The 26,431-nt window shown below is 37.9% G+C and overlaps 5 protein-coding genes across 7 annotated transcripts in view; 2 read left to right on the top strand and 3 right to left on the bottom strand.

Annotated features, from left to right (window-relative positions):
- The window catches only part of LOC136676941 (patatin-like phospholipase domain-containing protein 7), a 30,666-nt gene extending 24,388 nt beyond the window's left edge, over window positions 1–6,278 (bottom strand). Inside the window, exons 1-9 of the mRNA XM_066654254.1 lie at window positions 6,185–6,278; window positions 4,372–4,420; window positions 3,721–3,795; window positions 2,874–2,958; window positions 2,684–2,766; window positions 2,001–2,089; window positions 1,770–1,910; window positions 508–667; window positions 13–93 (exon numbers count right to left, since the gene is read on the bottom strand). Coding sequence (XP_066510351.1) covers window positions 13–93; window positions 508–667; window positions 1,770–1,910; window positions 2,001–2,089; window positions 2,684–2,766; window positions 2,874–2,958; window positions 3,721–3,795; window positions 4,372–4,413 — 756 coding nt within the window. The 5' untranslated portion in view covers window positions 4,414–4,420; window positions 6,185–6,278. The remainder of the gene's footprint in view (window positions 1–12; window positions 94–507; window positions 668–1,769; window positions 1,911–2,000; window positions 2,090–2,683; window positions 2,767–2,873; window positions 2,959–3,720; window positions 3,796–4,371; window positions 4,421–6,184) is intronic.
- A 10-nt stretch (window positions 6,279–6,288) lies between these two features.
- LOC136676940 (large ribosomal subunit protein mL41-like) lies at window positions 6,289–8,453 on the top strand. The gene is made up of 2 exons (XM_066654253.1): window positions 6,289–6,415; window positions 7,796–8,453. The coding sequence occupies exon 2, from the start codon at window positions 7,811–7,813 to the stop codon at window positions 8,216–8,218; it is 408 nt and encodes a 135-aa protein (XP_066510350.1). The 5' UTR covers window positions 6,289–6,415; window positions 7,796–7,810; the 3' UTR covers window positions 8,219–8,453.
- A 1,272-nt stretch (window positions 8,454–9,725) lies between these two features.
- On the bottom strand, window positions 9,726–18,058 carry LOC136676652 (diphthine methyltransferase-like). Of its 3 annotated transcripts, none has more exons than XM_066653794.1 (9): window positions 17,621–18,058; window positions 16,465–16,598; window positions 16,130–16,217; window positions 15,945–16,036; window positions 15,312–15,469; window positions 14,312–14,384; window positions 11,663–11,728; window positions 11,402–11,574; window positions 9,726–10,697 (listed from the first exon to the last, which is right to left on the bottom strand). In XM_066653794.1, the coding sequence occupies exons 1-9, from the start codon at window positions 17,765–17,767 to the stop codon at window positions 10,261–10,263; spliced, it is 1,368 nt and encodes a 455-aa protein (XP_066509891.1). In that variant the 5' UTR covers window positions 17,768–18,058; the 3' UTR covers window positions 9,726–10,260. The 3 variants fall into 3 exon arrangements, with proteins under 3 accessions (XP_066509891.1, XP_066509890.1, XP_066509892.1); XM_066653793.1 differs by having other exon boundaries at window positions 9,728–10,700; window positions 17,621–18,054; XM_066653795.1 differs by having other exon boundaries at window positions 9,730–10,700; window positions 17,633–18,052.
- On the top strand, window positions 18,044–21,818 carry LOC136676653 (protein PAXX-like). The gene is made up of 7 exons (XM_066653796.1): window positions 18,044–18,260; window positions 18,367–18,427; window positions 19,472–19,521; window positions 19,648–19,832; window positions 19,919–19,969; window positions 21,329–21,419; window positions 21,562–21,818. The coding sequence occupies exons 1-7, from the start codon at window positions 18,148–18,150 to the stop codon at window positions 21,608–21,610; spliced, it is 600 nt and encodes a 199-aa protein (XP_066509893.1). The 5' UTR covers window positions 18,044–18,147; the 3' UTR covers window positions 21,611–21,818.
- Window positions 21,819–22,027: 209 nt separating this feature from the next.
- The window catches only part of LOC136676226 (ATP-binding cassette sub-family A member 2-like), an 85,965-nt gene continuing 81,561 nt past the window's right edge, over window positions 22,028–26,431 (bottom strand). The window contains exons 46-49 of the mRNA XM_066653072.1: window positions 26,313–26,415; window positions 25,784–25,921; window positions 25,396–25,605; window positions 22,028–24,617 (exon numbers count right to left, since the gene is read on the bottom strand). Of these exons, the coding sequence (XP_066509169.1) occupies window positions 24,582–24,617; window positions 25,396–25,605; window positions 25,784–25,921; window positions 26,313–26,415 (487 nt within the window). The 3' untranslated portion in view covers window positions 22,028–24,581. The remainder of the gene's footprint in view (window positions 24,618–25,395; window positions 25,606–25,783; window positions 25,922–26,312; window positions 26,416–26,431) is intronic.

The raw sequence follows: 26,431 nt of genomic DNA, 5'->3' as shown, positions 1-26,431 counted from the left end.
GACAGATCTTACCGTGATAACATCCAGGATACTGAGCAAACTGTGAACACTGTCCCCAGGTAATACATGCTTTACCACCAGTTCTGTGCCATCCTGAGAACAGAGGAGCAAATCAGCAATCAATAAACCAATTTCTTATAAACCACTTTCTGTTTTCACTGGTTATGTGCCATCATTAATATATATTTCTGACCCCAGAGTCAGTCTGTATTTTTTAACATGCAACTCCTGATTTTCACTGTGTTTTGATCTTTTTTTCTGTGGCCCTCTATTTGCATACATAATGGCTTCCATTATAGTACAAATGCTCACAATAACATCAGACACACAACCTCAGTATAAAGTTGGACTGTTTATCTTTAATTTGATCATCTAACCTGTTTTGTAGATTACGTTTCAGGTAAACAGAGATATCGGGAGGTGCTACAACAAACAGACTTTGAACAGAGAATAATGAGGTTCTGAAAATGAGTTAAAGACCCCTGTCATAAATGATATGTTTCTTACACCCTCATGAATGCAGAGATCCAGACGGCCACTCTGCACTACAAAGATGCTGTCATCTATATCTCCGGGACGAAAGAGACCCTCTCCCTGCTGCAGCTCCACAAACACCATGTGGCGACATAGCTCCAGAAACAGAGGCTTCTCAAAGTGACCCAACACCCTGACCACAGGAGAACACAACACACAACGTCACATTTTCAACACACTATTTACAATCACACACATTCCAATAAACCTTTCTCTATACCAATATATCTAAGCACATTGATATTGTGACCCACACATTTAAAGGGAACTGCAACTGGATTATGCTCATCACCAGTTGTAATTTTACTGAGATATTTACAAATAGGGCGGCACGGTGGCCTGGAGGTTGTGGGTTTGATTCCCGCTCCGGGTGACTGTCTGTGAGGAGTTGGTGTGTTCTCCCTGTGTCGCGTGGGTTTTCTCCGGGTGCTCCGGTTTCCTCCCACAGCTCAAAAACACACGTTGGTAGGTGGATTGGCGACTCAAAAGTGTCCGTAGGTGTGAGTGTGTGTATGAATGAATGTGTGTGTGTGTCTGTGTTGCCCTGTGAAGGACTGGTGCCACCTCCAGGCTGTATTCCTGCATTGTGCCCAATGATTCCAGGTAGGCCCCGACCCTGAACTGGATAAGCACTTACAGATAATGAATGAATGAATGAATGAATGAATGAATGAACGAATGTTAATAAATATGGGTGCACATGGACATTCTACTTTGCACTGGCCCCATCTGCATCTCTTTAACACTCCTGTACTGTGCTTTTATATGTGGGTGTGACCTAACAAAGCTTTATTGGTGTGTGACTGGCTGCTGGCTTCAGAGTTCGAATTACATGAGGAGAGTTTGTTTGCAGACAAAACACAGTGCCTGCTAATTTACTGGGTGTAATTTAGCTTGTATTAAAAGTAGGATTACTGACCCATATAATATTGTGATAACTGATTATAGATTAAATGTTCAATCTCCATCAAATTCATAGTCTGCTACTTCTTCCATCTACTTTCTAATCTATTAAAACTGTTTTGGCCCAAAAGATAGTTACAACTCCTTAAATGTTTAAACACTGATAATTCCCAAAGGAAGCACTTTTGTCAGTTATTTCTTCAGTTTGGCAAAGAAATATGGAAAATATTAGCAACATTATATATTTAAAAACATGAGTTCATGTAAACACACATGACATGCAATGTTATATTCGGCAAATGTGTGGATTGTAAAAGCCTAAAGGAACATACCTAACATTCTTCAGCATGTACAGGACTTCTGAGGGCAGGTGAGAGTTTTGCACATCAAACTCTGTCAAATCAGCCTCCAGGACAGAGGGTGGTGGCTCTTTGGGCTGCACAGTGGGCGGCTCCCTCCGAATACGCAGAATCCTGATAGGTTAAGACAAACAAAAAGTGGCATTAATAATTCTGCCAATGTGAATAATCATGGAATTGTTACAATATGAATGTATGACATACTTGCGAGCTATTGACAAGACTTTAGGTCTCTTTCTGGTGCGCTTTTGAGATACTGGACCTGAAGTGACTGGAGATGATAAAGTCTGCACCTGAATGTTTAAAGCACATAACTATGCTGTTTACATGTGACCATGATGACAGACAACAGACCTTCACAGCTTAATATACACACACTTGTATAAGAGTTCCCCAAGGCTTCCCAGAGGTGTCTTAATTTCATGGCCTAAATAAAGAAACTCCACTTCTGTTTCATTACTTAATTTTATTTTCAGTGCAAAGAACATTCCTTTGGTTATTAATTTAACATATCTTACACATAACACTGATATACATGGGTGTTTTTAAAAATGCTGTGTTGTCCAAAACTAGGTTTAGTCCCCGTCTAGGAAACTACACACTTATGATTAACTGCTATATACCATACATAACAAATCAAATCTGAGACCACATACAACTTATCTTAGGTTAAAAACATACAGAATCAAAACTGAAGTGCTTGAAATATAACTAGAAATAAAGCTAAAATTGAATTTCCAATTATAGATATATTTATGTTTCCACCCATTCCTATTCTCAAAAGGTTTCTCTGATGTTATATCCCATCCTACTCACACAAAATGTACCCACTCTTTTATATTGGCTTGTATACTACTGACAAAGTTATTATTTACAGAAAACCATACCTTTCTCATTATTTTTCTGCCATAAAACATTACTTTATCCCTCTTTCTGAAGCGATAGTGTGGAGCTCCAACCTGTTGTTCTCCTGAGAAAAGCCAAGTTAATTACACTGAATCAAATAATTAATTTGAACAAAATATTTAACGTGTTGTGTGGATTTGAAAAGTTGATATAAAAGAAGGGTCTACATACTTGCTTTGTGTCTTTTGTAGAAGAAAAATATTACAATGCTGATCAGTGAGACTGCAACTGTTACTCCAATCAGCACACCTGTCCACTGAAAGAGTAAACATTAGTCTCACTTCTGTATTTACTCTACAGGTCCTATTGGTTCTAGATCCTTGTAATAATTAGTGAGCTCAGCTACTTTACCCTGCACCTATTGCTATTATTGCTATGGCTTCTACTGTAAACAAAAACTGTGTATAATGTCCACAAAAAGCATTTAGAAACAAATGGAACTCTTAAGCAAGTCTGAAGATCACCTTGCTTAATGCCAAAGGACAGCTAGAGAGGTATAAAGCACCCCTGGCACTGGCTATGAACCAATAAACTGCATTCTCAGGAGTGAAAAACACCACCCAATATCTTCCAGACGTGCTGGAGAGGCTTTTATGATTTATAACTAATCATTCAAGATCAGTACCTGACCTCACTAATGCTCTTGTGGCTAAATTCTATCAAATTCTCATAGAAATGTTTCAGCATCTACAATTGTATGAATGTTTACTTGTATTCTAAGTTATTTGGTGTGTTTTTCTCTTTGGCAAAATTGACACGGGAAGTGGAAATGGAAAATGAACTTTCTTTCATTTTCAAATATAGTAAAAAAAAAATAAAGAACCATCCAATCAAGAAAGATCTTCACACTCACGTCAGTGTGGTGTTTCCTGTAAATGACATCTTCTTGTAAATGACGTGAGGGGTAAGGAACTTTCTTGATTTGTTCATTTCAAAAAGAATGGTCCTCCTATAGCATACCTCCAGACTTTGAGCTTTTTACAACTTTTATTTTTTAAAAGAAATGGATATAATATACCATAGTGGTGTGCAGCTGGTCCTCCATGAAGTGCTGCACCCGTGCTCTGAGATCACCTCCATAAGGCAGCATTGTCTGCAGATCCAGACAACCACAATTGCTCAGACCCACTTAGAAAGTCAAACATTTCTTTACAGTAGTAGTGATAAGAACCAGGGGTCGTAATGTTTACAATGCCATTTTACTTATTATTTACCACCAGTGACCATTCCCTTGTCCTCTGAGATTGAATGACGGTTAATCTAAAAATTCTACCTTTCCTTGGATGAGTGTTTTGCCTAAGAATGTCTTTTTCTACAATGACATTTATTTTTTTAATCAAATTTATTTTTTTAAGACAAAACCCCATTTTACACATTCACAGAACAACATCTGAGTTTATAGGCAGTGAATTTAAAACCATTTAATTTAGGCTAATAGTTTTCCTTGAAGAAAAGTGTAAGAGGGATTGACCTGTTCAGATGTCTGGTTCCTATCAAAATCACTGTAAACAACCCTGATTCTAAAAATATTTTAGAGTATTTAAAGTATAAAGTTTCTAAAATAAGTGCATTGTATTTTAAACTCAAAATGATGCTACATACATCTAAAAAACTTAAATTCTACAGCACTTTAAAGCCATTAAACACATATCTATATAAAAGTTCTTACTGGGAATATACTGCAACTATCTTCATCTTCTATTCCATCCATTGTTTTTCTAATGAAGAGAATAAGGTTAATCTCAGTGAGTACACTGGAGCACATACTTCACATTTCTGATTAATAGGCTTATCTCCCTTTTTGTGTCGTTGTGACCAGTTCATGGAAGTAAAGGCTACATTCGGTGCAGAAAGAAAGTCCAAGAAGCTGGGAATATGGTCAGAGATTTAACACAACAATCAACTTTGCATCTCACAATGTAGATTTACAGCAGAATTTAGGACACGTGCAACCCGTTCTCATGAACTGAGAAAAGCATTCCATTCATCAACTGTAATCCAAACCCGATGTGGATAAATCACATATATTACTGATATTGTTTTAAAGTGAAAGGACATTTACACAACCTCTGCTGCTAACTAAACAAAATTAAATCTAAATGTTAAAAGTGATTAAAACATGCAAAATTTAACACTACCATGTTAGTACTTAGTAACAATTCATTCATTATCTGTAACTCTTATCCAGTTCAGGGTCGCGGTGGGTCCAGAGCCTACCTGGAATCATTGGGCGCAAGGCGGGAATACACCCTGGAGGGGGCGCCAGTCCTTCACAGGGCAACACACACACACACACACACACACACACACACAGACGGACGGACACTTTTGAGTCGCCAATCCACCTACCAACGTGTGTTTTTGGGCTGTGGGAGGAAACCAGAGCACCCGGAGGAAACCCACGCGACACAGCAACTCACCAATTCCTCACAGACAGTCACCCGAGCGGGAATCGAACCCACAACCTCCAGGTCTCTGGAGCTGTGTGACTGCGCCACCGTGCCGCCCTACTTAGTAACACTAAAGAGCCAATAGTATTTCTGTACTTGTGTTAGAATTTTTCACTCACTGCTGTTTGCACTTTTAGATCTGTGATATGTTTGGCTTTTCTTGAATCATTATCCTTAATAATCATAATAGCCAGCCTTATCTCAGCTCAGTAACATGAGTGAAATAAGCAGTCAAAACCATGACTGAATATTTTAATATTTCAAGTCAGGCAGGGTTTCTTAAGTTAAAAACAGAACTGCAGGTGTGTGTGTGTGTGGGGGGGGGGGGTGTTTTGTTTCTGCTTTAACTGATGACAGGCACATTGACATTTGATGACATTTTTTTTGTCTTGTCTTAAGATAGCAATTCCTTACAACAACTGAACTGCTTAACCATTCCTAATGAGTCAATTAAAATCAATTAAATTCTGAGCCAATACACCTGGAATTGTACTCTGTTGTAAAATCACACATCATAAATCATTACTAAGTCACAGAATGCAGCAACATTACATATATATGAACAAAGAGTAACACACCCAAAAAATATATATAGTACTTGGCTATGGGAGCCAGACTGTTGTAAACAAATGCATCTGACAGAGCTCCACACCTGCAGTTAAAGAAGCAGAGCAGAAGTGCACTGTAACCGGACCCCCGCCCTACAGCAATCTCGCCTTCGCACTCGTTCAACTGGAGGTCAAAGGCTCCAGAAAGCACCAACAAAACTCCACAGTAAACTGCAACAGCAGAGAGGGAAAGCCCCTGTGCAATTTCATGAATGTGTATAATGTCAGGGGGAAGAAGTCTGGGTCAGAATTAAGATTTCCTCTGACTACTCTTAGTGCTGCTGTTTACACACAGACCTCGCCGCTCAGAGTAAACAGACACAGAAAACCAGACACCAACTCCAAAATAAGATTCTTTCTCCAACGAATGAACGGTAATACCAGAATAGCGCGCTGGAATCACTTAAGGAAACGCATTGCTTACTTTGCTGAATTGTTCCCTCGTCCCCCTCCTCTCTCCTCTCCTTTTGTCCACAACAAACTTGACTTGTTCAATCAACACATTCGCTCATATTCCCTCTTAGAAACCCTCCGCCAGTGTTCCGTGCTCGGATTAGTCCGTGTTGCGCTGCTCGGCCAATCAGGAGCGAGCTCTTTTAAACGCCCACTGAGTGATTTTGCAAACGGACCTTTCTGGTGGTACACGCGGTTCAAGGTGAGTGTGAAATTTAATAAACGTTTACCATTTCTTATATTATCGGACTTGTTTTACTCGGAATTTTATGACCACAGATTCCACGTTTGGTTTTCGGGAGGCGAACGTAAATATATCCCGTCTTATTACCGGGGGTTTAAGTAAAATGAAGTCGGCTTGCTCCTCAGATTTCCCTTTCCACCTTAAACGGTAGTAGAGCAGGAACGTCTGAATTATTTTAAGGTGGAAAAGTAATTTCGAAAAAGAAGCTGTAGGATAAGACGCAGACTGCAGATTGGAGAGCATTTATTAGATGTTTTTCCGTTACTTGTTGTGGAATGATAGCAGTTTAGTCGAGGAAAAATGTTAGCTAATACTAATATTGTATCCTTAAAGACCACCTCCAGTGTGTAACCTCTCTAACATGGCCATTTTGATGTACTAGAAGACGGTTCGTGAGTGAAATAAGCAGTCAGGTTCATGGCGGAGCGTTTTAAGACATTCTGAAATTGGTGTGTTAAGTCTGCCAGGATTTCTTGCATCATAAACCTAAAGAACCAATCCCATCAACGTGTGAGGCAAGGTTTACTGCACAAGCTTGAGCTGGTGGTGAGAATGGGAGGGTTGTGTGAAGATGGTGTGGACCAGTTGTGTATTGAATGATTTGTAAACTGAAGTCGAAGCGTAAAGTTTATACTGTCTTCTGGCTGTATTTTTGTCATATTGTAGCTCAATAGTGTGGAGGTTACATCACACTTTGATATAACTTCCTACATAACATTTTCCTGTGTTGATTGAGTTTAATTAGCTGTGTTTTGATGACAAATTATGCAGAGGCTGTTCTAAACATTTCTCTGATTTGAAAATAAGATACAGATTCATCCTCCAGAACCTTGACTAAGGGTACAGGTGTGCCACCATTTCAGTCAGTCATTTATAGATTGATTGATTTTCTCTAACCTCTAGTCCAGTTCAGGGTGTGTCCGTGATGTGTCCCGAGCCTATGCAGAATCACTGGGGACAAGGAAGGAATACTCCCTGGATGGGGTTAAAGTCCATCACAGGGCACCACACACTCGCATATTCACTCACACCTAGGTAGAATAACATACCAAACTCCTCACAGAGACCTGAGAAGGTGCTCAAACCCACATCCCCAGGACCCTGGAACTGTCTTAAAGCAACACTACCTGTGGTGCCCCATGCTGTTAGTCATAATAAGCCTATTTTTTGAAAAATGTATTTACATTTTTGTAATGTAAATACATTTTTTTAACAGTCAAGACCTTTAGTCTCATTCAGCAGCATTAAAGCAAACCTATACCCTGTATTTTTACAAGCTGAGTCACTTTATTCAGATTCTAACTAAAACTGAAGCATTTAACTACTGTTTCTGTCCAGGCTGACCTAGAGGTGATGGGGCTGTTATCAGCACTGACCCGTGGCATGGTCCGGGGGGCTGACCGCACTGCTGAGATGACAAGCAAACGTGGGCCTCGGACGTTTTACAAAAGCAGGGGGGCCATGCCAGCCGGAGTGGTGACGTCCAGCAGGAAATTCATCCGTGTGCAGGAAATGATTCCTGAGACTGTAGTGCCAAACCTTGAAGGATTTAACCTGAAACCCTATGTGTCCTACAAGGCTCCATCAGGGACGGAGCAGACCATGACGGCAGAGGAACTGTTTGCTCAGGTGGTGGCACCACAGATTGAGAGGGACATTGAAGCTGGCACATTTGACAAGGACAATCTGGAAAAATATGGATTAGAGAAAACACAGGATGGAAAGTTGTTTAAATTATATCCCAAGAATTTCATGCGTTGAATGTACATTTATTTAAACTTTTTTACTGTTGTGTGGACTGCACAAACTGCTTGAAATTCTTAAGACTTCTGCAGATGACTGTAGAGGTGTCAAGAGAACAGGTTGTTACATTCAACTCTATTCCGACTCCTATAGCATATGCTGTACCATTCGGCTTGTTAATATCTTCAGTCAGTAGTTTTCCATAAGAAATAAAACATGCATTTATAGCACACTTATTGCTATTTCTGTTTAATGTGTATGTCTAACTTATGTATATTACACTCAACTGTATAAGAAACAAATAGAAGAATTTGAGCTTTATTTAAATATTCATGTCAAACATGGGCAAATAGCCTATTTTTTTTTTTTACTATTTTAAAATAAGTCTGAACTTTTGTAATGAGCAGATTTATTATGCATCAGATGCTATGTGCTTTAACATAAGAGGAACATAATACAGTCTACAAAAGTTTGACAAATTTACATAACATTACACTAGCTAATGAGCAGCATAATATAGCTAATCTAAGCATGTTTGTTTTTCTAATAGAAGTATTCCATAATACAACTCAGACCAGACACTCTCAACTTGCATCTTTATACCATGCATTGTTGTGGTGATCCCTATTATTTGGCAGGGATGGGTCAAGAAGGACAGGGAACTCTGATACTGCAATAAGCTTTTCCATCATTCTCTACCAGAATGTTCATAAATTTAACACGATTCAGATTTGCACTCTGAGTGGACAGTCCAGTCTCATTTAATTTGCATCAAATTCAGCTTGACTTGACTGAATTCAATGCACCAGACAAATCTTGCACCACATGGCTGCATTTATGTTCTTCTGGTATTTGGCACAAGACTTGTGCTTATAAATGCATTCAGCGAGCTTGTAAGCATTAACAAATGTGTCATCCAAGTAAAACAAAGTATTTCTAATTATAAAATATTTACATTTCCTCCTCCTTTCGGCTGCCCCTGTAAGGGGTCCCCCCAGTGGGTCAACCGCGATCCGCACCGCAGATCTGGCACAGTTTTTACGTCGTATCCCTTCAAGCAACCTTCCCTATTTATCCATGCTTTGGGACCCTGACAGCAACACTACCTGCCATGCCACTGTGCTGCCCGAAATACTTAGATTTTCTAATAATCCGAAAATAAATGTTCTTAATTATTAAAAAAAAAAAAAAGATTAGTTTTTGGGGGCAAGCAGGCCGAGATGACTAACTGCTATTTTGTAGGACGTTTACATACAATACTTTGTCAAATGGACTTTAGCAACTAAGTATAAATATGCATTCAGCATTATTTGCCCAAACACATCCTCTGAACTTAATGGTCTGGACAGAACATCCAGAAGTAACAGACATCTCTCTTTGAAAATGAACAGGATCTGTTCAATTGCAGTGTCACACCGGACCAGAGTAAACACAGTGTAATGCTCTGAGGTTGTGTACCAGGAAGCTGAAAGGCACAACGATTATAGGAACATGAAATGCAACACTGATTTACCATAGTTTTTACTTGTATTTGGCCTAAAATATGTTTCCCCACATTTAACATTATCAACATGACATACACCTGTTGACTCATCCGTTGGTTTGAATAGGAAATATAACCATTTTATTAGATTTGTATACATTGCACATCTGGATCCTATCGCTACTCCTGATGATCTACAGTGAAACATTCCACAACAAAAACATGATTGTTTCATATCTGAATAATGCAGATATTTGGATTCCTATTTACTATGATGCATATTATTTTTAAAAAACAGACCCGTTTCCTTAAAAGGAATACAATAAGTTTTAAACCTAATCCCCATTATATTCCAAAATAAAAATACCAGTTTACACTTCAGAATACATGCCAGCAGATTTGTGTCAGTTGGCCTGTGCTATAAAGGCTGCAAAGCAACATAACATTCTCATCAATTGATAATCATCAGACAATTCTTTTGAATATTCCATCTATTTATTACACCTGTCTGTTTTATAAAACCTTAGCTGGTATCAGTATGTCAGCTGGTATCTGGTACGTCGTCCAGAGTGACTGCTTAGGATGAGGGAGCAGGCTCGGCCTCTTTTGATTCTGTCTCAGTCTCCTTTGGATTCCAGTCCCATCTCCACACATGCAGCATGTGGTCATAGAAAGAGCATGTGGCCAGCAGGTAGGACATGGAAGCTGGGTTGTCCCCCAGGCTGGGGAGAGGAGCTGCTGATGGCAGGGTGGTCTTGACTGGAGGAGGAGAATGGTCAGGGATGTATCGTCCACTGTCATCCTCGAGTGAGGTGTCAAAGCTGGCAGTTGGAGACTCATACTGAATCCGAAGGTGGCCTCCTGGCTCTAAGACCTCCACACTTGCTGGAGCTGCTTCCAGAGGGGATAAGGGTGGAGGGCTACTCAGAGGAAGCCAAGACCAATCTGCTCCATAGGCTAAGGAGTTGTGCAGGATGTAAGAAGCCAGGATGGGACAGGACCCTTCATTTCCATCTACTGAACGAAGCAAATCGAACAAAATAAATCTGCTGCTAATTTTGTTTCAGAGAATATATTGATTCCGATAACGTCATGATATTCCAGAGAATTCTGATTCAGAGTTATACAAGTTTATACAAAGCATTAAAATCATAAAAATGTTATTCTACTTTGGGAAATACATTTCAGTCTAAATAACATTGAAATAATGACACGGAACCTAATCTCGGCTATGACTAAATTAAATAAAAATGCACTGTAAATGCAAATGTGTATTTTCAATAGTAATATGAGCTGGGCATTTACATTCACATTTCAGATTACACTGCAATTTTATAAAAATTACATTTTGATATTAATTATGAGATTGAGTCTTTATAGTCTCAATATAAATCACAGCAGCTGAAAGCTCAGCCAAATTCTATGACACACTTGGGTCTCTTATGTGCTGAAAAAGCTGTCATTCTAAGATTCAGTTCATTGGTTTCTTTCAAATATGCATTGTAACCTTGTTCACACTGAAAGATTTTTTGGACCAAACATCTCATGTTGCCAGAACTTTCTATGAGAGTCCATTACTCATTGGCATTACTCAGCACTCCAGAGAAAAACTTCAAATGTAAATGTAGATTTTGGCCAAACCATTATTTAAAAGTCTTTTTAGAATAAATGGAAAAGTAGGCAGAACATACACCAGGCTGCTGCATGTTTTGGCTCACCCATAGCTCGCTGGCAGTGAAGAATATGGAAGTCGTTGTGCATACATGCTGCCAGAAGCAAGTGTTCTTGGGTGGGATGCCACTTGAGCCTCCACACTCCTCCACCCATTGCAGTCTCACTGAGGGGCTGCCGCATGTTCCTCTCGTCCCACAACAGCACGTTTTCATCATAACTGCACATATCAGTACATACAGCTTATACAATAATACAGTCGTAGACAAGGCTAATCTTCCATTACAGTGAGACCAGATTTGACTTACCTTCCAGTAGCTAAAATGTGCTCTCGGTGAGGGTTGCTGTGTATGCTGCAAACTCCCATAGAATGCCTGTTGTTAGAAAAATTACATAAATACACAAAATATAGGCAACTGCCATTCCAACATGGAATAGGGTCCTGTAATCCAACAAATAAAAATGTGAAAACTACAGTCAGTGGTCCCCTCAATTCACAAATTTATAGCTTCTTGTTAAAAGAAGAGATGATGTAACACAGTGGTAAATATTAACCCTGTCCCAAATTTAAAAAAAAAAAAGTTGCAATAAATAAATACATAAATAAAATTTTCAATATTTGAAATGTCTTTGTGCTATTTTCAAATATAGTGAAACCAGTCGATTTCTAGCTTTATGATGCAAGACGAGATCTGAGTTACGAGTGAGTGAGCTTACGCCACTCGTCAAATGTAGCCCAGCGAGCATTCAGTTCACCTGCTTGTCTTGCTGTGCAAACATCTCTGTCCTATCTCTATTTTTTGTAGCATTGTGTGCAGTGAGGAAGTTAAATGACAGAGCAAAAAAAGAGAAATTCCCCCAACCTCCTCCGCCAGTGTCTTTGTCTAATCTTCAATGTAAATACACTTAACAGAACCAGTTTAATCTTACATTCTCTCTTATTATGTATTATTATATTTTATACATTATTTGTTATTTATAAAGTACATATATAAAGAATGGATTAATAGCATTTAATTCATTTTAAGGAAAAAATTTAATTTGATAAAGGAGCAAACTGACTTACGAGCTCTGTCACAGAACAAATTAAACTCGTAAGTCAAGGTATTACTTTAAATACAAACCGGATTCCAAAAAAGTTGGGACACTAAACATATTGTGAATAAAAACTGAATGCAATGATGTGGAGATGGCAAATGTCAATAATTTATTCGTAATAGAACATAGATGACAGATCAAAAGTTTAATCTGAGTAAATGTAACATTTTAAAGGAAAAATATGTTGATTCAAAATTTCAGTGTCAACAAATCCCAAAAAGGTTGGGACAAGTAGCAATAAGTGGCTGGAAAAAGGAAATTGAGCATATAACGAACAGCTGGAAGACCAATAAACACTAATTAGGTCAATTGACAACATGATTGGGTATAAAAAAAGTGTCAGTGTCTCTCTGAAGATGGTAAGAGGATCACCAAGTCCACCATTGTTGCGCAGAAAGATAGTGCAGCAATACCAGAATGGTGTTACCCAGCGTAAAATAGCAAAGACTTTTAAGTTATCGTCATCAACCGTGCATAACATCATCAAAAGATTCAGAGAATCTGGAACAATTGCTGTGCGTAAGGGTCAAGGCCATAAAACTCTCCTGGATGCTCGTGATCTCCGGGCCCTTAAACGTCACTGCACCTCAAACAGGAATGCCACTGTCAAGGAAATAACAGAATGGGCTCAGGAATACTTCCAGAAAGCATTGTCAGTGAACACAATCCACCGTGCCATCCGCTGTTGCCAGCTGAAACTCTACAGTGCAAAGAGGAAGCCATTTCTAAGCAAGCTCCACAAGCTCAGACGTTTGCACTGGGCCAGGGGTCTTTTAAAATGGAGTGTGGCAAAATGGAAGACTGTTCTGTGGTCAGTTGAGTCACGATTTGAAGTTCTTTATGGAACACTGGGACGCCATGTCATCCGGACCAGAGAGGACAAGGATAACCCAAGTTGTTATCAACGCTCCGTTCAGAAGCCTGCATCACTGATGGTATGGGGTTGCATGAGTGCTTGTGGCATGGGCAGCTTGCATGTCTGGAAAGGCACCATTAATGCAGAGAACTATGTTCAGGTTCTAGAACAACATATGCTCCCATCTAGACGTCATCTCTTTCAGGGAAGACCCTGCATTTTTCAACAAGATAATGCCAGACCACATTCTGCAGCAATCACTACATCATGGCTACGTAGGAGAAGGATCCGGGTACTGAAATGGCCAGCCTGCAGTCCAGATCTTTCACTTATAGAGAACATTTGGCGCATCATAAAGAGGAAGGTGCAACAAAGAAGGCCCAAGACGATTGAACACTTAGAGGCCTGTATTAGACATGAATGGGAGAGCATTCCTATTTCTAAACTTGAGAAACTGGTCTCCTCTGTTGAGTGTTGTAAGAAGAAGGGGGGATGCCACAGTGGTAAAAAAATAGCCTTGTCCCAACTTTTTTTGGGATTTGTTGACGCCATGAAATTTTGAAACAACATTTTTCCCTTAAAATGATACATTCTCTCAGTTTAAACTTTTGATCTGTGATTTGTGTTCTATTCTGAATAAAATATTAGATGTTGGCACCTCCACATCATTGCATTCAGTTTTTATTCACAATTTGTTTGGTGTCCCAACTTTTTTGGAATCCGGTTTGTATATTGTTTAAATGATTTGCACATCACTGAGTTTTTATTTTTATTTTAATTTTGCCCAGTGGAAAAAGTTTTCAGCAAATGAGGTCTTTAACAGCTAAGAAATAAAAGGACAAGAAATAATGCACATACACCATGATGAAGTACTGACAAAACAGATGATGGAATGGCAATGACTCACAATCCGACTAAAGATCTGAGTCTTGTGGGTTTTTTTTTTTTTGCTTTGTTTTTAATTGGGTGTTTTATTATAGTTTGACTTGAGCCAGCTGCTCACCTTTTACTGGTGAAAGTGGGGGAGGAAGGACCCAGTCTCAGATCCCAGCCTTTAAGTTTGCCGTCATCACCACCTGACACAGCCATGAACACCAATGTCATCACAAACACAATGGTCAAATAAAGACACACTTAAGGGCAAGCATAACTGATTAAAATGATACAACTGTGTATTTCTTTCCTTTAGATCAGCGTCACTTCAACATTTTATATTCATTAGAATAAGGTGTATTAGAAATAAAAGGCACTATTGTGAACCAGTGTTTTAAACACATTGATTAACATATACACATAACTTCTGCGTTTTATATGTTATGCATTTTCAAAATATACAACATTTTAAACAGTGTTTGATTGATGGCCAAATTTCTGTTTCGTTTATCTGCCAAGACATATCCAAGTTGAACACCTCTGTAATCTGACACCTCATGCAAATTCAAAATTCAACTTTTGCCAGATAGGGTTAAATTCAGGCAAAGTTTAAACTAAGAGATGTCCTTGGGGTTTTTCCATGAAGCAGAATTTCTCTGTTTACTAGATGGTGTAAGTAGCCTGTCCAATAGAAAAAAAGCTGACAAAATAAATGATTTTTTATTACACATATATAACACTTTTCTAGACTCCCAAAAGCACCTTAACAACTACCAATCCACCTAGAGGTTGTGATGGCAGCAAATCAGAACCTCAGTACACTCACCATATAGGCTTATGTTATCTGCTGAACAGAGAAACCTTGCTTTGTGCAACACACCCTCCCCAACCCTGATAACATGGGTTTGTCTACACTGCCATGGCTATAAACATGGAATCACACACACAGTCCTGATTGGCGAGTTGCTTATTTTTTTCAAACATACAACTGATTTATATCACTTTAACGCCACATATGATGAAAGATGAGACACAAATATGAAAAATGAGGTTAAATTGCATGTTATATTTATATGATAATACACTGCAAAAAGGATGACAGGGTCCCATTTCTAAAAACTACGTCTCACCTGAAAAAACCAGCTGTGTGTCCCAGTAACTGAAAGCTGAGATCCAGGCCTCAAAATCATGAGCTTTCCACTGGGAGACGACATTCAAGCTGGAATCCCCAAGAGACAGCACACTCAACGAGCCTGTTGAGTCACTAGACACCACACGTATGTCACTGCTGGAAACAAAGAGAGAAAAGCTTATTACAGGCTCAGTAGTGTAGTGTAAAAATCTGGTGCAACAATCTAATATGCAAAACCAGTAGTGCCATAAAATATGAAATGGATGGGCATTTTCACAACAAACACACAACACATGAATTGCTGCATATCACACCTTTCAAGTATAAGACACTGTAGAAGCAGCAGTAGAACCATGCTTTACAAAGTTATCTCTACTCTGAGTCAACATTTGCTTTTCTGTAATCAATGTAAATATTTCATGTGAAAAGAAGGCACAAAGACACAAAACATCAGCATCTTTGGAGGATTTCAGGTGTCAGAAATGTGGTAGGGCTTAGTTAAGTATGTTAACAGACCTCTATGAGTTTCCCAACACCTGACACCTAATATTCAATACAAATATCAGAACCATGAGGATTGTATTATGTAGCCATAATGCATATATATATTTTTATAATCTGAGTTTCTTACCTTTCACCTCTCCCTGTTGACCAGTCAAGAGACAATGCTAACCTGTCTGGGCCCAATTTTGTGCTCAGCACATGCTCCAAACTGTTACTTTGCTGCTCAGAATGTTAGGAAGACAAATAGCAGTCAATAGATGGGTGAATAACAACAAGCCCCTATACTACATTTACAAAGTATATGTCAAATACCTGTCCATCAATGAGTCTGTGTAACTGTATCTCTCCATTAGCTGTGGCCATCCCCAGGATGGGACGCTCAGACACTGGTATATGACACCTGATGGTAATTAAACAGCAAAAAAGCAACTTAAAGTATTTAAAGGAGCAATCGTCATGTTATTTTCTCATGTGATTTTTCTTCACATTATAAAACAGCAACAGCACATGATTCTTCACCTCATGCCAGTTCTGTTTTAGAAAGAAAATAATAATAATAAATAACCACTTTCTTAAAATATTTGTAAAACTGACTTATTGTACCTTTAAAGTAAATGTAAATTTAATCCCATATCAGATGTATTTACCATTTGAGATCTAGTATAGCTGGTGTATCGAATCTCTGAATTTCAGTTAGTGGTGGGGTGAAATCTCCCTGAGAAAGAAACTGGAACAGGTACAGACGGCCAGTTCGGTTTGGAGTTGTGGACTCTTCTCCTGCCTTCAGAAGACAGAGCAAACAGCTTAAGTACACAGAACAATTACACAGCATAACCCAAACACTAAAGTCATTACAACTGTGGAATTAAACTACTGAGTGAAACTGACCAGATGGAATTTATTGCAGTTTAAAAATTGAGCAAACTACACACAAAGACTTTAATTTCTTTAAGAACTAAATTTATTGGTAATAATAATATACACACACAAAAAAACAAACAAAAAAAAACAGACATTTATAAAATTTGAACATGTTCCCAAACTGGACGGCATGGTAGCACAGCGGGTAGTGTCACAGTTTCAGGGTTCTGGCACTCCGGGTTGTGGGTTCGAGCCCTGCTCCAGGTTACTGTCTGTGAGGAGTTTGGTGTGTTCTCCCTGTGTCCGCATGGGTTTGCTCCGGGTGCTCCAGATTCCTCCCACATTTGTAGGTGGATTGTCAACTCAAAAGTATCTGTGAGTGAATGTATGAGTGTGGTGCTCCCTCCAGGGCATGTAGATGAGCTATGTACCAAGCACCTCTCCCTGATGACATTAATTCATAATTTCTTGGTGCGTTGGTCTTCTTGTCACCTGCCCATTGCTTTTGCATATATTGCTCCTATAATTGTCCCCGCCCACTTCAGTGCTTTATGCAGAGTTTAAGCAGTGTAAATAACCTTTTTTTAAAATGCTCTATATAGTAGGATTCTTGTAAATGCATTGGCAATGCCTAGAAATCAAGTGTTATATATATATATATATATATATATATATATATATATATATATATATATATTCAAGACTTTGTTATGCCTCTTCTATGCTGTTCTTCAGTAGTCAGAATCACCCCAGGACCTCCAAAGGGCAGCTATGATATTTGAGGATCATTTTCAGCACTACAGTGACGTAGTGTGTGTTGTGCTGGTACGTGTGGATCAGACACAGCAGTGCTGCTGGAGTTTTTAAACACTAGTTCACTCACTTTCCACTCACTGTAGCTATTGTATTATACAGAAATTTTGAAAAAGCCATGGGTTTTACTTTTGAACTCACGTCGTCTTTCTGTAGCTGGTAAGTTCCACAGGCCAAAATGTGACTCCACTGAGCGACAGGGCACCATTCCACACTGTCCGCACTCAGCTCCGTGTTAAACACCTGGAGGCTCCGGGTCCGAGACTCACAGCCCATCTCCACACACTCAGCATAATACACACCCTCAACACACTTCAATAACACACTCCCAGACCTCAGAAATGGAAAAAGATCACCAAACCGAACTGGGGGAGCGGATTAAAAATGTAACTATCTCGACTTCAGCTGCCCAGATAATGACATTGCATACCGCGACTTTTTACTAAATACAGAAAATAAAAACCTGTGCAATTTATAAAATATGATGTATACAGTCAACCTAGAAGTTGGCACGTCCACACTTTCTCAAAGACTTTTATTTTGTAAAATGCCGCTTCAAGCAGGAAGTGCGTGTTGCGCGTTAAGCGAAAAAGGAGTCCCTGAAATTTAGTCTGTTTATTTATTTGTGTCTCTGTGGTTTGTGTGCTGTTTTTGAAATGGACCAAACTGTCTCTCAGTCCAGAACCCTTCTCTGTACCTGGACAGACCAGAAGGACCGCTCACAATATGTCTGTTTCACGCATAAAAAGGCTGAAGGAATAGGTATTGGGTGAGTAGATGCTGCGACTCAAACAAGTGCAGACTCTGAACACACATACTTTAATATACACTGGAGAGAAATATGATATTATCATCAGTTTTGATATGTTCCTCAGGCTGAGTAATGGCGAAGAGGTTTGGAAAGCAGATCTGTCAGAGGAAAGCTTGTCTCAGTTTGTAAGTTCCCAAATGTTGATATACATGATCATTTCATTTTGCCAGTTATGTATACAAGGTCTTATTGAATGCACACATACTAAACAAACAAAACATACAGTGCTCAGGATATTCAAGGTAATTAGTTGAAAGCAGGGCAGAGTGTCATAGATGTAAAGCTTTGAACTTGCTTTGCAAATAAATAATAAATAAACTTTTAAATTAATGTTAAAAGCCAGTACTTTCACTTATAATAGTATGTAATAGTAAATAAGATCAACTAATGGTCTTGTTTGAATCAAAACCCTTTCATAATGCAGGAATTTCATTTTAATATGGTGTTCTCCAGATTCTTAATTACGTGATAGTAAAAACAAACTAAAAATGAACTTTTGTGGAGTTATATAGCATTTATTTAATCCAACAAATACTTTGAATTTCAGCTAAATATCATGATGCATATCATATATATTGAAAATATTTTGCTGTTATACACTGATCAGGCATAATATTACCACTGCTTTGTTTCTACCCTCACTGTCCACTGACTGTATATGGAACTTTGTAGTTCTTCACTCTAGCCTGTCTGTTTCTCTGTCCTATTTTTCCATGGTTGGAACAACCAAAGAGCATTGTGATTATTTTGGGTGGTGGAAATTTTTGGTAAATGCACAATTTTCAGTCCAGCAGTGACCCGGGGGGTTTAAAACTCCAGCCGCACTGGACTGTCTGATCCACTCATAGCAGCACAACACACACTAACACATGACCACCATGCTGGTGTCTCTGAAACGGTGAGAATGAGTCACCAGCCAAATAACACCTGCTCTGTGGGGTCCTGAACATTGAAGCACAAATGGGTTAAAGTATGCAGATCCACACCAGATGGGCTACAGTCAGTAACTGCATAAATAGAAAGTTCACCTGTATGTTCAGCACAGCTGAAAGAGTGGACAGTGAATAGAGAAGCAAAGCACTGGGTGTAATACTACGACTGTTCATTGAATGTCTGCTATGTTGCCCACCCTCAGTGCAGAGAATAATCCTTTATTTGTTCCTTTATAGAAGAAGAAGTTGTCATTGAAATCTACAGAGGATTATGCTCTGAAACTTAAGTAAGACTGCTTTATTTATCAAAACAAGCAGGAATGCATTAGTGTTAGTGATGTATTACTGAGCTGTTTTATGCTGATCTTGTTTTTTTTTTTTTCCTTTTTTTTTTTCTTGATGTCCTGGGACAGAGGAGCATGTAAAAGTGGCAGTGCCTACGTGTCCTTGCAGGAAGACAGTGCTGTGCTTCACCTGGGATCAGATTCAGCAGAACTGAGCCTGTCATTCTCTAAACTCACAGATCATGAGGGAAGGACAGAGCTTAAAGACTTGCTATTTAAAATGGCAGACAGCTTAACACAGCTGGAATCTGCAGGTAAACAAGCGCTTGCCATGTTTATTGTCCTTATATTATCTTCTGAAAACAAAGCTCTTACGTCTGATATTTTTGTTTCTTAATAGATTCCACACCTACATTACTCCCGGTTAAAAGTCTGCACAAAAAGAATACTGGTATGTGGTGACATCATCTGGTACTGGTTTAGACTTTTACACTTAAAGATCAGCATAAAGCAAACTGTCCTCTGTTTTAAGAGAGACAGTTTGATGTGGTATGTAGCAACGGTTAAAAGTTGGAATTGGACTATTCACACATCAGTTCATGCAGTCCACAACAGAAAACTATACTGCAAAACAACCTGTTTAAAAGCCAATATTTTCGTGATGCTTTTATATATATATGTCAACCTATTCAATGGGTGACACTGCTCCCCTCCAGATAGAAGACTGGGGTTTGAGTCCCAGCTTGGGCAACAGCACCAGGCTATGTCAATAAAATAGATTTTTCCCACATCTGATAAATATTGCCAAGTGCCCTAAGTGTAAAATCAAGTTTCTGGGTGAAAATCACTTTACGACAAAAAGGTTAATGTAAGATTTATTAGAAATTCCATGATATTGAAAAAACTAAACTATTTTACAAGCAGTTCTTTATGTGTATGTTTAAATTGTATTAACTTTTAAATATTGTGAAGTATAGCCTTTATAGTTACAAACATCCTGATTTGGTCTATGGAAATCCTATAGTAGGTTTCAGCATGGACTGCTACATCATGTCAGCCAATGAGATCAGGGGTTGTTTACAAAAATCAGCCTTAAAGATATAATTTCAAAGAAGCTATATGGATGGGCAGGAAAATGTTATAAATGTCATGTTAAAAATGAATTATAATGAATGGAGATTATTTTGGGTTCAACAATAAAATACAACACCAATTCCAATGAAGTTGGGACGTTGTGTAAAACCTAAATAAAAACAGAATACGATGATTTGCAAATTTGAAAAACCTTTTCAACCTATATTCAATTGAATACACTACAAAGACAAGATATTTTATGTTCAAACGAATAAAATTCTTTTTTTTTTTTTGCAAATATTCACTCATTTCAAATTTGAGGCCTGCAACACGTTCCCAAAAAGTTGGGACAGGGGTCTGTTTACCACTATATTACATCACCTTTCCTTTTAACAACACTTAATAAGCATTTGGGAACTGAGGACACTAATTGTTGAAGCTTTGTAGGTGGAATTCTTTCCCATTCTTGCTTGATATACACATGCTCAACAATCCAGGTTGCCGCTTACTTACAGAGATTTCTGCAGGGCTCAAATTCAAAATGAGTGCATATTTGCAATAAAGCAATAAGGTTTATCAGTTTGAACATTAAATATCTTTTCATTGTAGGGTATTCAACTGAATAGAGGTTGAAAAGAATTTGCAAATCATCATATTCTGTTTTTATTTATGTTTTACCTCTATGTCTTTGGAATTGGGGTTGTACAAAAATGATAACAGCAGCTTTCTGGTTTAGGTTTTGAACCTAGGAATCAGAACAATGGGCCAACGGTAACTGTAAGAAAACGCCTTCCAGGGGATTCACTCATCAATCCAGGAACAAGAAGGTGACTCTGACAAAAATATTCACAAAATACATTTTTCACTAATTACATTTACCTGAAATGCACAGCCACATACAGAGGCCTCTCTCACAATTAGACTAGATACATGGCCCTTTCTCATTGTCTGCTTTGTTGATTTTTGCAGGAAGAGGCCTGCTACAGGAGTGGATTTTTACGATGAAGATGAAGCATAAAGGGATAACAGCTGAATCTACTGAGATTCATATATGTACAACATGAATGTTCCAGTTTTTAACCCACCAACACTATCACTACAGTTTCTACAATCACATATTTAAACAAGCAATAACATTAATACTATGGACTGTTTTTATTAACTATATCATTTGGGATATTCTAATGAATTATGAATCAAGCATGATTTTTAAATATACAGTGAAATAATAAATATTATTATTTAAAACCTTCTCAAGCAGTATCTTTATATGATAATGGGCTAGGTCTACAGATGTAGAGTGTAACTCACTTTTACAGCACTGCCCTGAACTTAAGTTTGAGGGGGAGTAGTTTCCTGACCTCCTCCAAAAAGTACATAGAGCAGTTTCTGCAGTGCTGAGTCCAAGGTAACAAACACAAAGGCTCTGTTCTCTGTATTACAAGTCAGTGAAACATCCATGAACAGAAAGCCATTTGGTGTGGTGAACTGTAGATCTGTGTTTTCAGCTCAACCCTGTGGGATGAGTTGGAGTGGTGTTTGTTTTTTTCCAAAACTGACCAACAAAGCTCTTAAATGGCATCAAATCTCAGGGCAATGTCTCAATCTTTGTATAAAGTAGAAATGTTGGATGAGCAGATGTGTACATGTTCCAGATAATGAATCAAATAAGTTCCAAATAACTCAGACCAGCACAATTCAACAGTTTATTTTCTTTTCTTTTCCAGTTCATATTAAAAACACCTCATCACAAGAACAGAGAAACAGAATAACCAGAAACAAGCTTAGAAGTCATGTCAGTCTGTTAAGAGGGGTTCATTTGGGAATGAATTGAAATAAAATGTTCAGTGCATGAAAAAACAAAGCAATTGATTATATCCAAGTACTTACGTAAAGCTTTATCACATGTAAATAAATGAAATCGTCTCTTAACCCAACTTTCAAACCAATTCACCGCACATTCCTCTGATATGGAATCAAGCATTTAATTTGATGCTGGTGTCTTTAACCCTAATATCAACATCAGTTCATATTTTATATCCAACATACACCACTTTTAGTTTCCGTTAAATAAGAACCATTAATCAACAGATTTTAATGTTCAACTTCTATTTACAACAAAATATTCTCTGTCGTAAAGAAATGTGAAACTCATATTTAGTTTGTAAATTTAAAAATATGCTTTGTTTTGCCTTTGGTCATTTCACATGAAAAATAAAAGACAAGGTTGATCTAGGATTCCTTTCTTCCTAATATGCTCAGAAAATAGAGAACATCATGTTCAAAATCTTGCTGCCTTTTGTCTGATCACAAACCATCATTAGAATCTGAAATCAAAAGCACTTTGAGCCACACATTGAACAGAATTGAAGACTCTCAATAAGCAATAGCACAGATCAAAGAGAAATTACAGCAAACACAATCCTGGACACATCAGTACATCGATTCACATGATTTTGAGCCATTTCAGGAAAAACACATCTCTTCTTCACTTTTTAGGACAAGTTACAATAAACCGGCTAAAAATAACTACAGAGAATAATTATCAAAATCAAATCATATTCATGTCCCATTAGGGCTCGCAAAAAAGCACAAGAAAAAACCTGTACGCTCCTGATAAAGTCCTGAAATCTATGTTTTTGTTGTTGTGTTTTTTTGTTTTTTTAATAACAGTGAATCAAAAGTTCACCTTTGGCTTCACAGTGATGGCGAAACAGTTATTTGAACATTTACTGTATGTACACTGACATCTCGCATAGGAACTTGCATTTGCCCAATGCTTTAAATAAAATGTAACCTAAGAGTGAAGATAGCAGAAGTTACTGTAGTCCATGATTACAGAATCTGAATGACCCAAATCAACGTAAAATTATAGAAAGTGCTCCATTCATCAATTCAATAGGGGACAAAACCCAAGTTTCAAGAGGAGGTACCAGTCTGTGCAAACATTTTCATGCCATTTACATTCATTACAAGGTCAGTCGTTTTAAACATGGTGTCCTCAGGGCTGGTTCTGACCAATTACAACTAAAGGCCATTGTATCATGATCATCTCAAGTCTTTTTTTGTCTTTTTTTTTGTTTGTTTTTTGAGATTTCATACCTAAACCCGGCTCCTCAGAAGGTGCATTTGTACATAAGCATTCTTCAACAATTCAAACAGATCACATATATCTTTGAAAAATCTTCTCAGTAGGGAAAATAAATCATTCGTCCACCTACAGACAGAAAAATATAGGACATACCACAGGCTTGACTCTATAGCATGCTCTCAAGGCAGGTTTGACATTTTAACAAAGATTAGGTCCAACTTTACAAAAAGACATGTTGATACATCAGTGTTTCAACAGAGAAAATTAATAAAAGAAATAAATCCAGTCATAAAAATAACATATGGTACAAAGGCGGAACCCAAAAATGGTCATACCTTGTAAGGGATGATATGTTATCTCATGACATCAACAGCTGTAAAGCACTAGTTCAGAACAGCAAGAACATGTAAATAATTCCAGAATCTCTTCAGTCCTTTTTCTTCAAATGTCGAAAATCCTCAAATCTGAACGTCCATTCATTAAATACATTCTCTTTTCATCCTATCCAGCAGGCTTCAGTTTAAAATCCAAACACAACTCACCCTTTTTTTAAGCGTTCTTTATAGCAGAGGGCAGGCTGTATGCAGGGCTTTCTCTGAGTCTTATACAGTGCCCCATATCAGTTTATTTTGCTCTGATATCTTATTGTAACTCCCAGGCACTGTATATTTGAGCCTTGCACTCATCTTTGTACTGGCGGTGTTCAGCAGGGCGCAATCCTAGGTCTGCTGTAGCAGTGCATAACTAGAAAAATTGCACATCTCTTCATAAGGCCAGTTAGATGGATCTTTTCCACAGAAGGAGACACTCAGGAATGTCTCTCGCTGGTCAGGCTTAAGTCTTTTCTCAAGGCGTTTTTTTTTTGTCTTCTTTCTCTTTTCTTGTATGAATTGCTGCTTCAGCAGAGGGTATCTGTGTTAAAGGATAACTGCACCTGCACATGAAAGAAGAAAAAAGTACATTATTTATCATTCAGTTTGATAAATATGTAACAACACAATGTAACATACTGTATAGCTGCTAGCATGTTAGCTTATTGCTGTAGTGTTGGTTTGGGCTAACAGTAGCATGTAACGTGCGTTAGACTGCGATGATATATAGTTCATGCTTTGTTTACAAAATTTTACTTTTGTAATGTTGGTTGTTCTAATTATTATAAAATGCAAACATTACAATTAGACACATTTTCAGCCACTCCTTATTTGCATTGGAAACAGACCACACGGCTTGGTTGAGGCAAATTTACAAGGATAATTTACATCTCTGGTGGTGGATGATAACTTATGGTGCTCCAAAACTCTGGAAAAGCGTTCTTAAAAATATTCGGAAAGCAATCTCACTGTGTGTCTTTAAATCCAGACAAAAGACATATTAGTTTAGGTAGCATATGCTAAAAACACTGTGGTTTCATTTCTCATGTGAGTAATGGTCCAGTTAGAGTATATGATTAACTTTCCAATTTGTAATTTGTATTCCTTTGTAAGTACTTTGAGATTTTGTAACTAAAATAAAAGTGATATATATATAAATAAATATATATGAATAATGATGTGTTATTACTGTTATATAAATTTATTTTAACTCCCACATAAATGGCATTTGACTGATCCTCTTTACATTTATATCTATTACAAGTCTTAATTTAATTATGACCTACAGTACAAAACAAAACCATTAAAATGAGTAGCTCCATGTTCCCAGCATGTTCCCACCCTTTCTTCTTCAAAACTGATGAGGCCTTCGTCATCATCACTCTCCAGTTCTTCTGGCTCCTCACTGACCAAAGCACTCAGTTCTGTGTTGGCTGGCCGGGGCCGCAGGATGCTCAGCAGACGCTGCAGTGGTGACTGACCACCATTAGAGGGAGAACTCTCCTGCTGCTCCAGATTATCACTTTGCTTTTTGGCAAAGTTTACAAAAACCTGAGAAAAGAAAGAAAGGATGAAAAAGACGCTTTTGTCATGAACAATGTACAGATGCAACTACATGTAAACCTAAGCAAATCTAAAATAACTTGTTTCCATTTGGGTTCAGTCTATTTCTTCTCATCATTCATGAGATTGTGGTAGTTATGTGCTAAAAACTTTGTACCGCACTCACGTTGTCGAGAGTAGTTTGGCTGACTGAGTAATCCTCTATGCTCAGCACCTCCACCACCTGCTCCATCTTACTGAAAACCTGAGCCAGGGAAATGCGCTCTGACTTCAGCTGGTACTGGATTTTAGTGTGGTGTCTCTCCTGAGGCGGGAGGGGAAAAAAGTACACAATATTGCTACAAAAACTATAATAAGCAGCCAATAAAAAGCTAAAAATTTGCAGTATGATTTTAATACATTACAAAATAATTAAATTCATCTTAAAATCCGAGATGGCAGCATGAATTTTTAAGATAATCAGGCAAGATTCTAAATCATTAAAAAATGCAAACAGGAGTTACGTGCACAATAGCAAAATGCAGAATGTAACAATATACTAATATTTGTATTATTTTCTTTATTTAAAAATAGTCAAAGTTATATTATTTTGGCAAAATATATGTGTATATTTTACCTTTAATCACAACCAAAAAATAGTTGTAAAATAGTTAAAAAGAAATGGTGTAAAATGTTATTAGGTTAATAACTCAAACCTTCAAAATGGCCTCTGGGAAATTCCTGTTAAAAAAGCGTATCACTTCCTTCACACTAGCCGTTGTCTTAGTGCGGACTGTGATCATGTATCCATCTCCAAACCTGAGGAAATGAGATA

This window comes from Hoplias malabaricus, chromosome X2 (assembly GCF_029633855.1).
Source record: "Hoplias malabaricus isolate fHopMal1 chromosome X2, fHopMal1.hap1, whole genome shotgun sequence".
NCBI classification, from domain to species: domain Eukaryota; kingdom Metazoa; phylum Chordata; class Actinopteri; order Characiformes; family Erythrinidae; genus Hoplias; species Hoplias malabaricus.
Note: the sequence above shows the minus strand (reverse complement) of the source record. Positions and strands in the feature narration are given on the sequence as shown.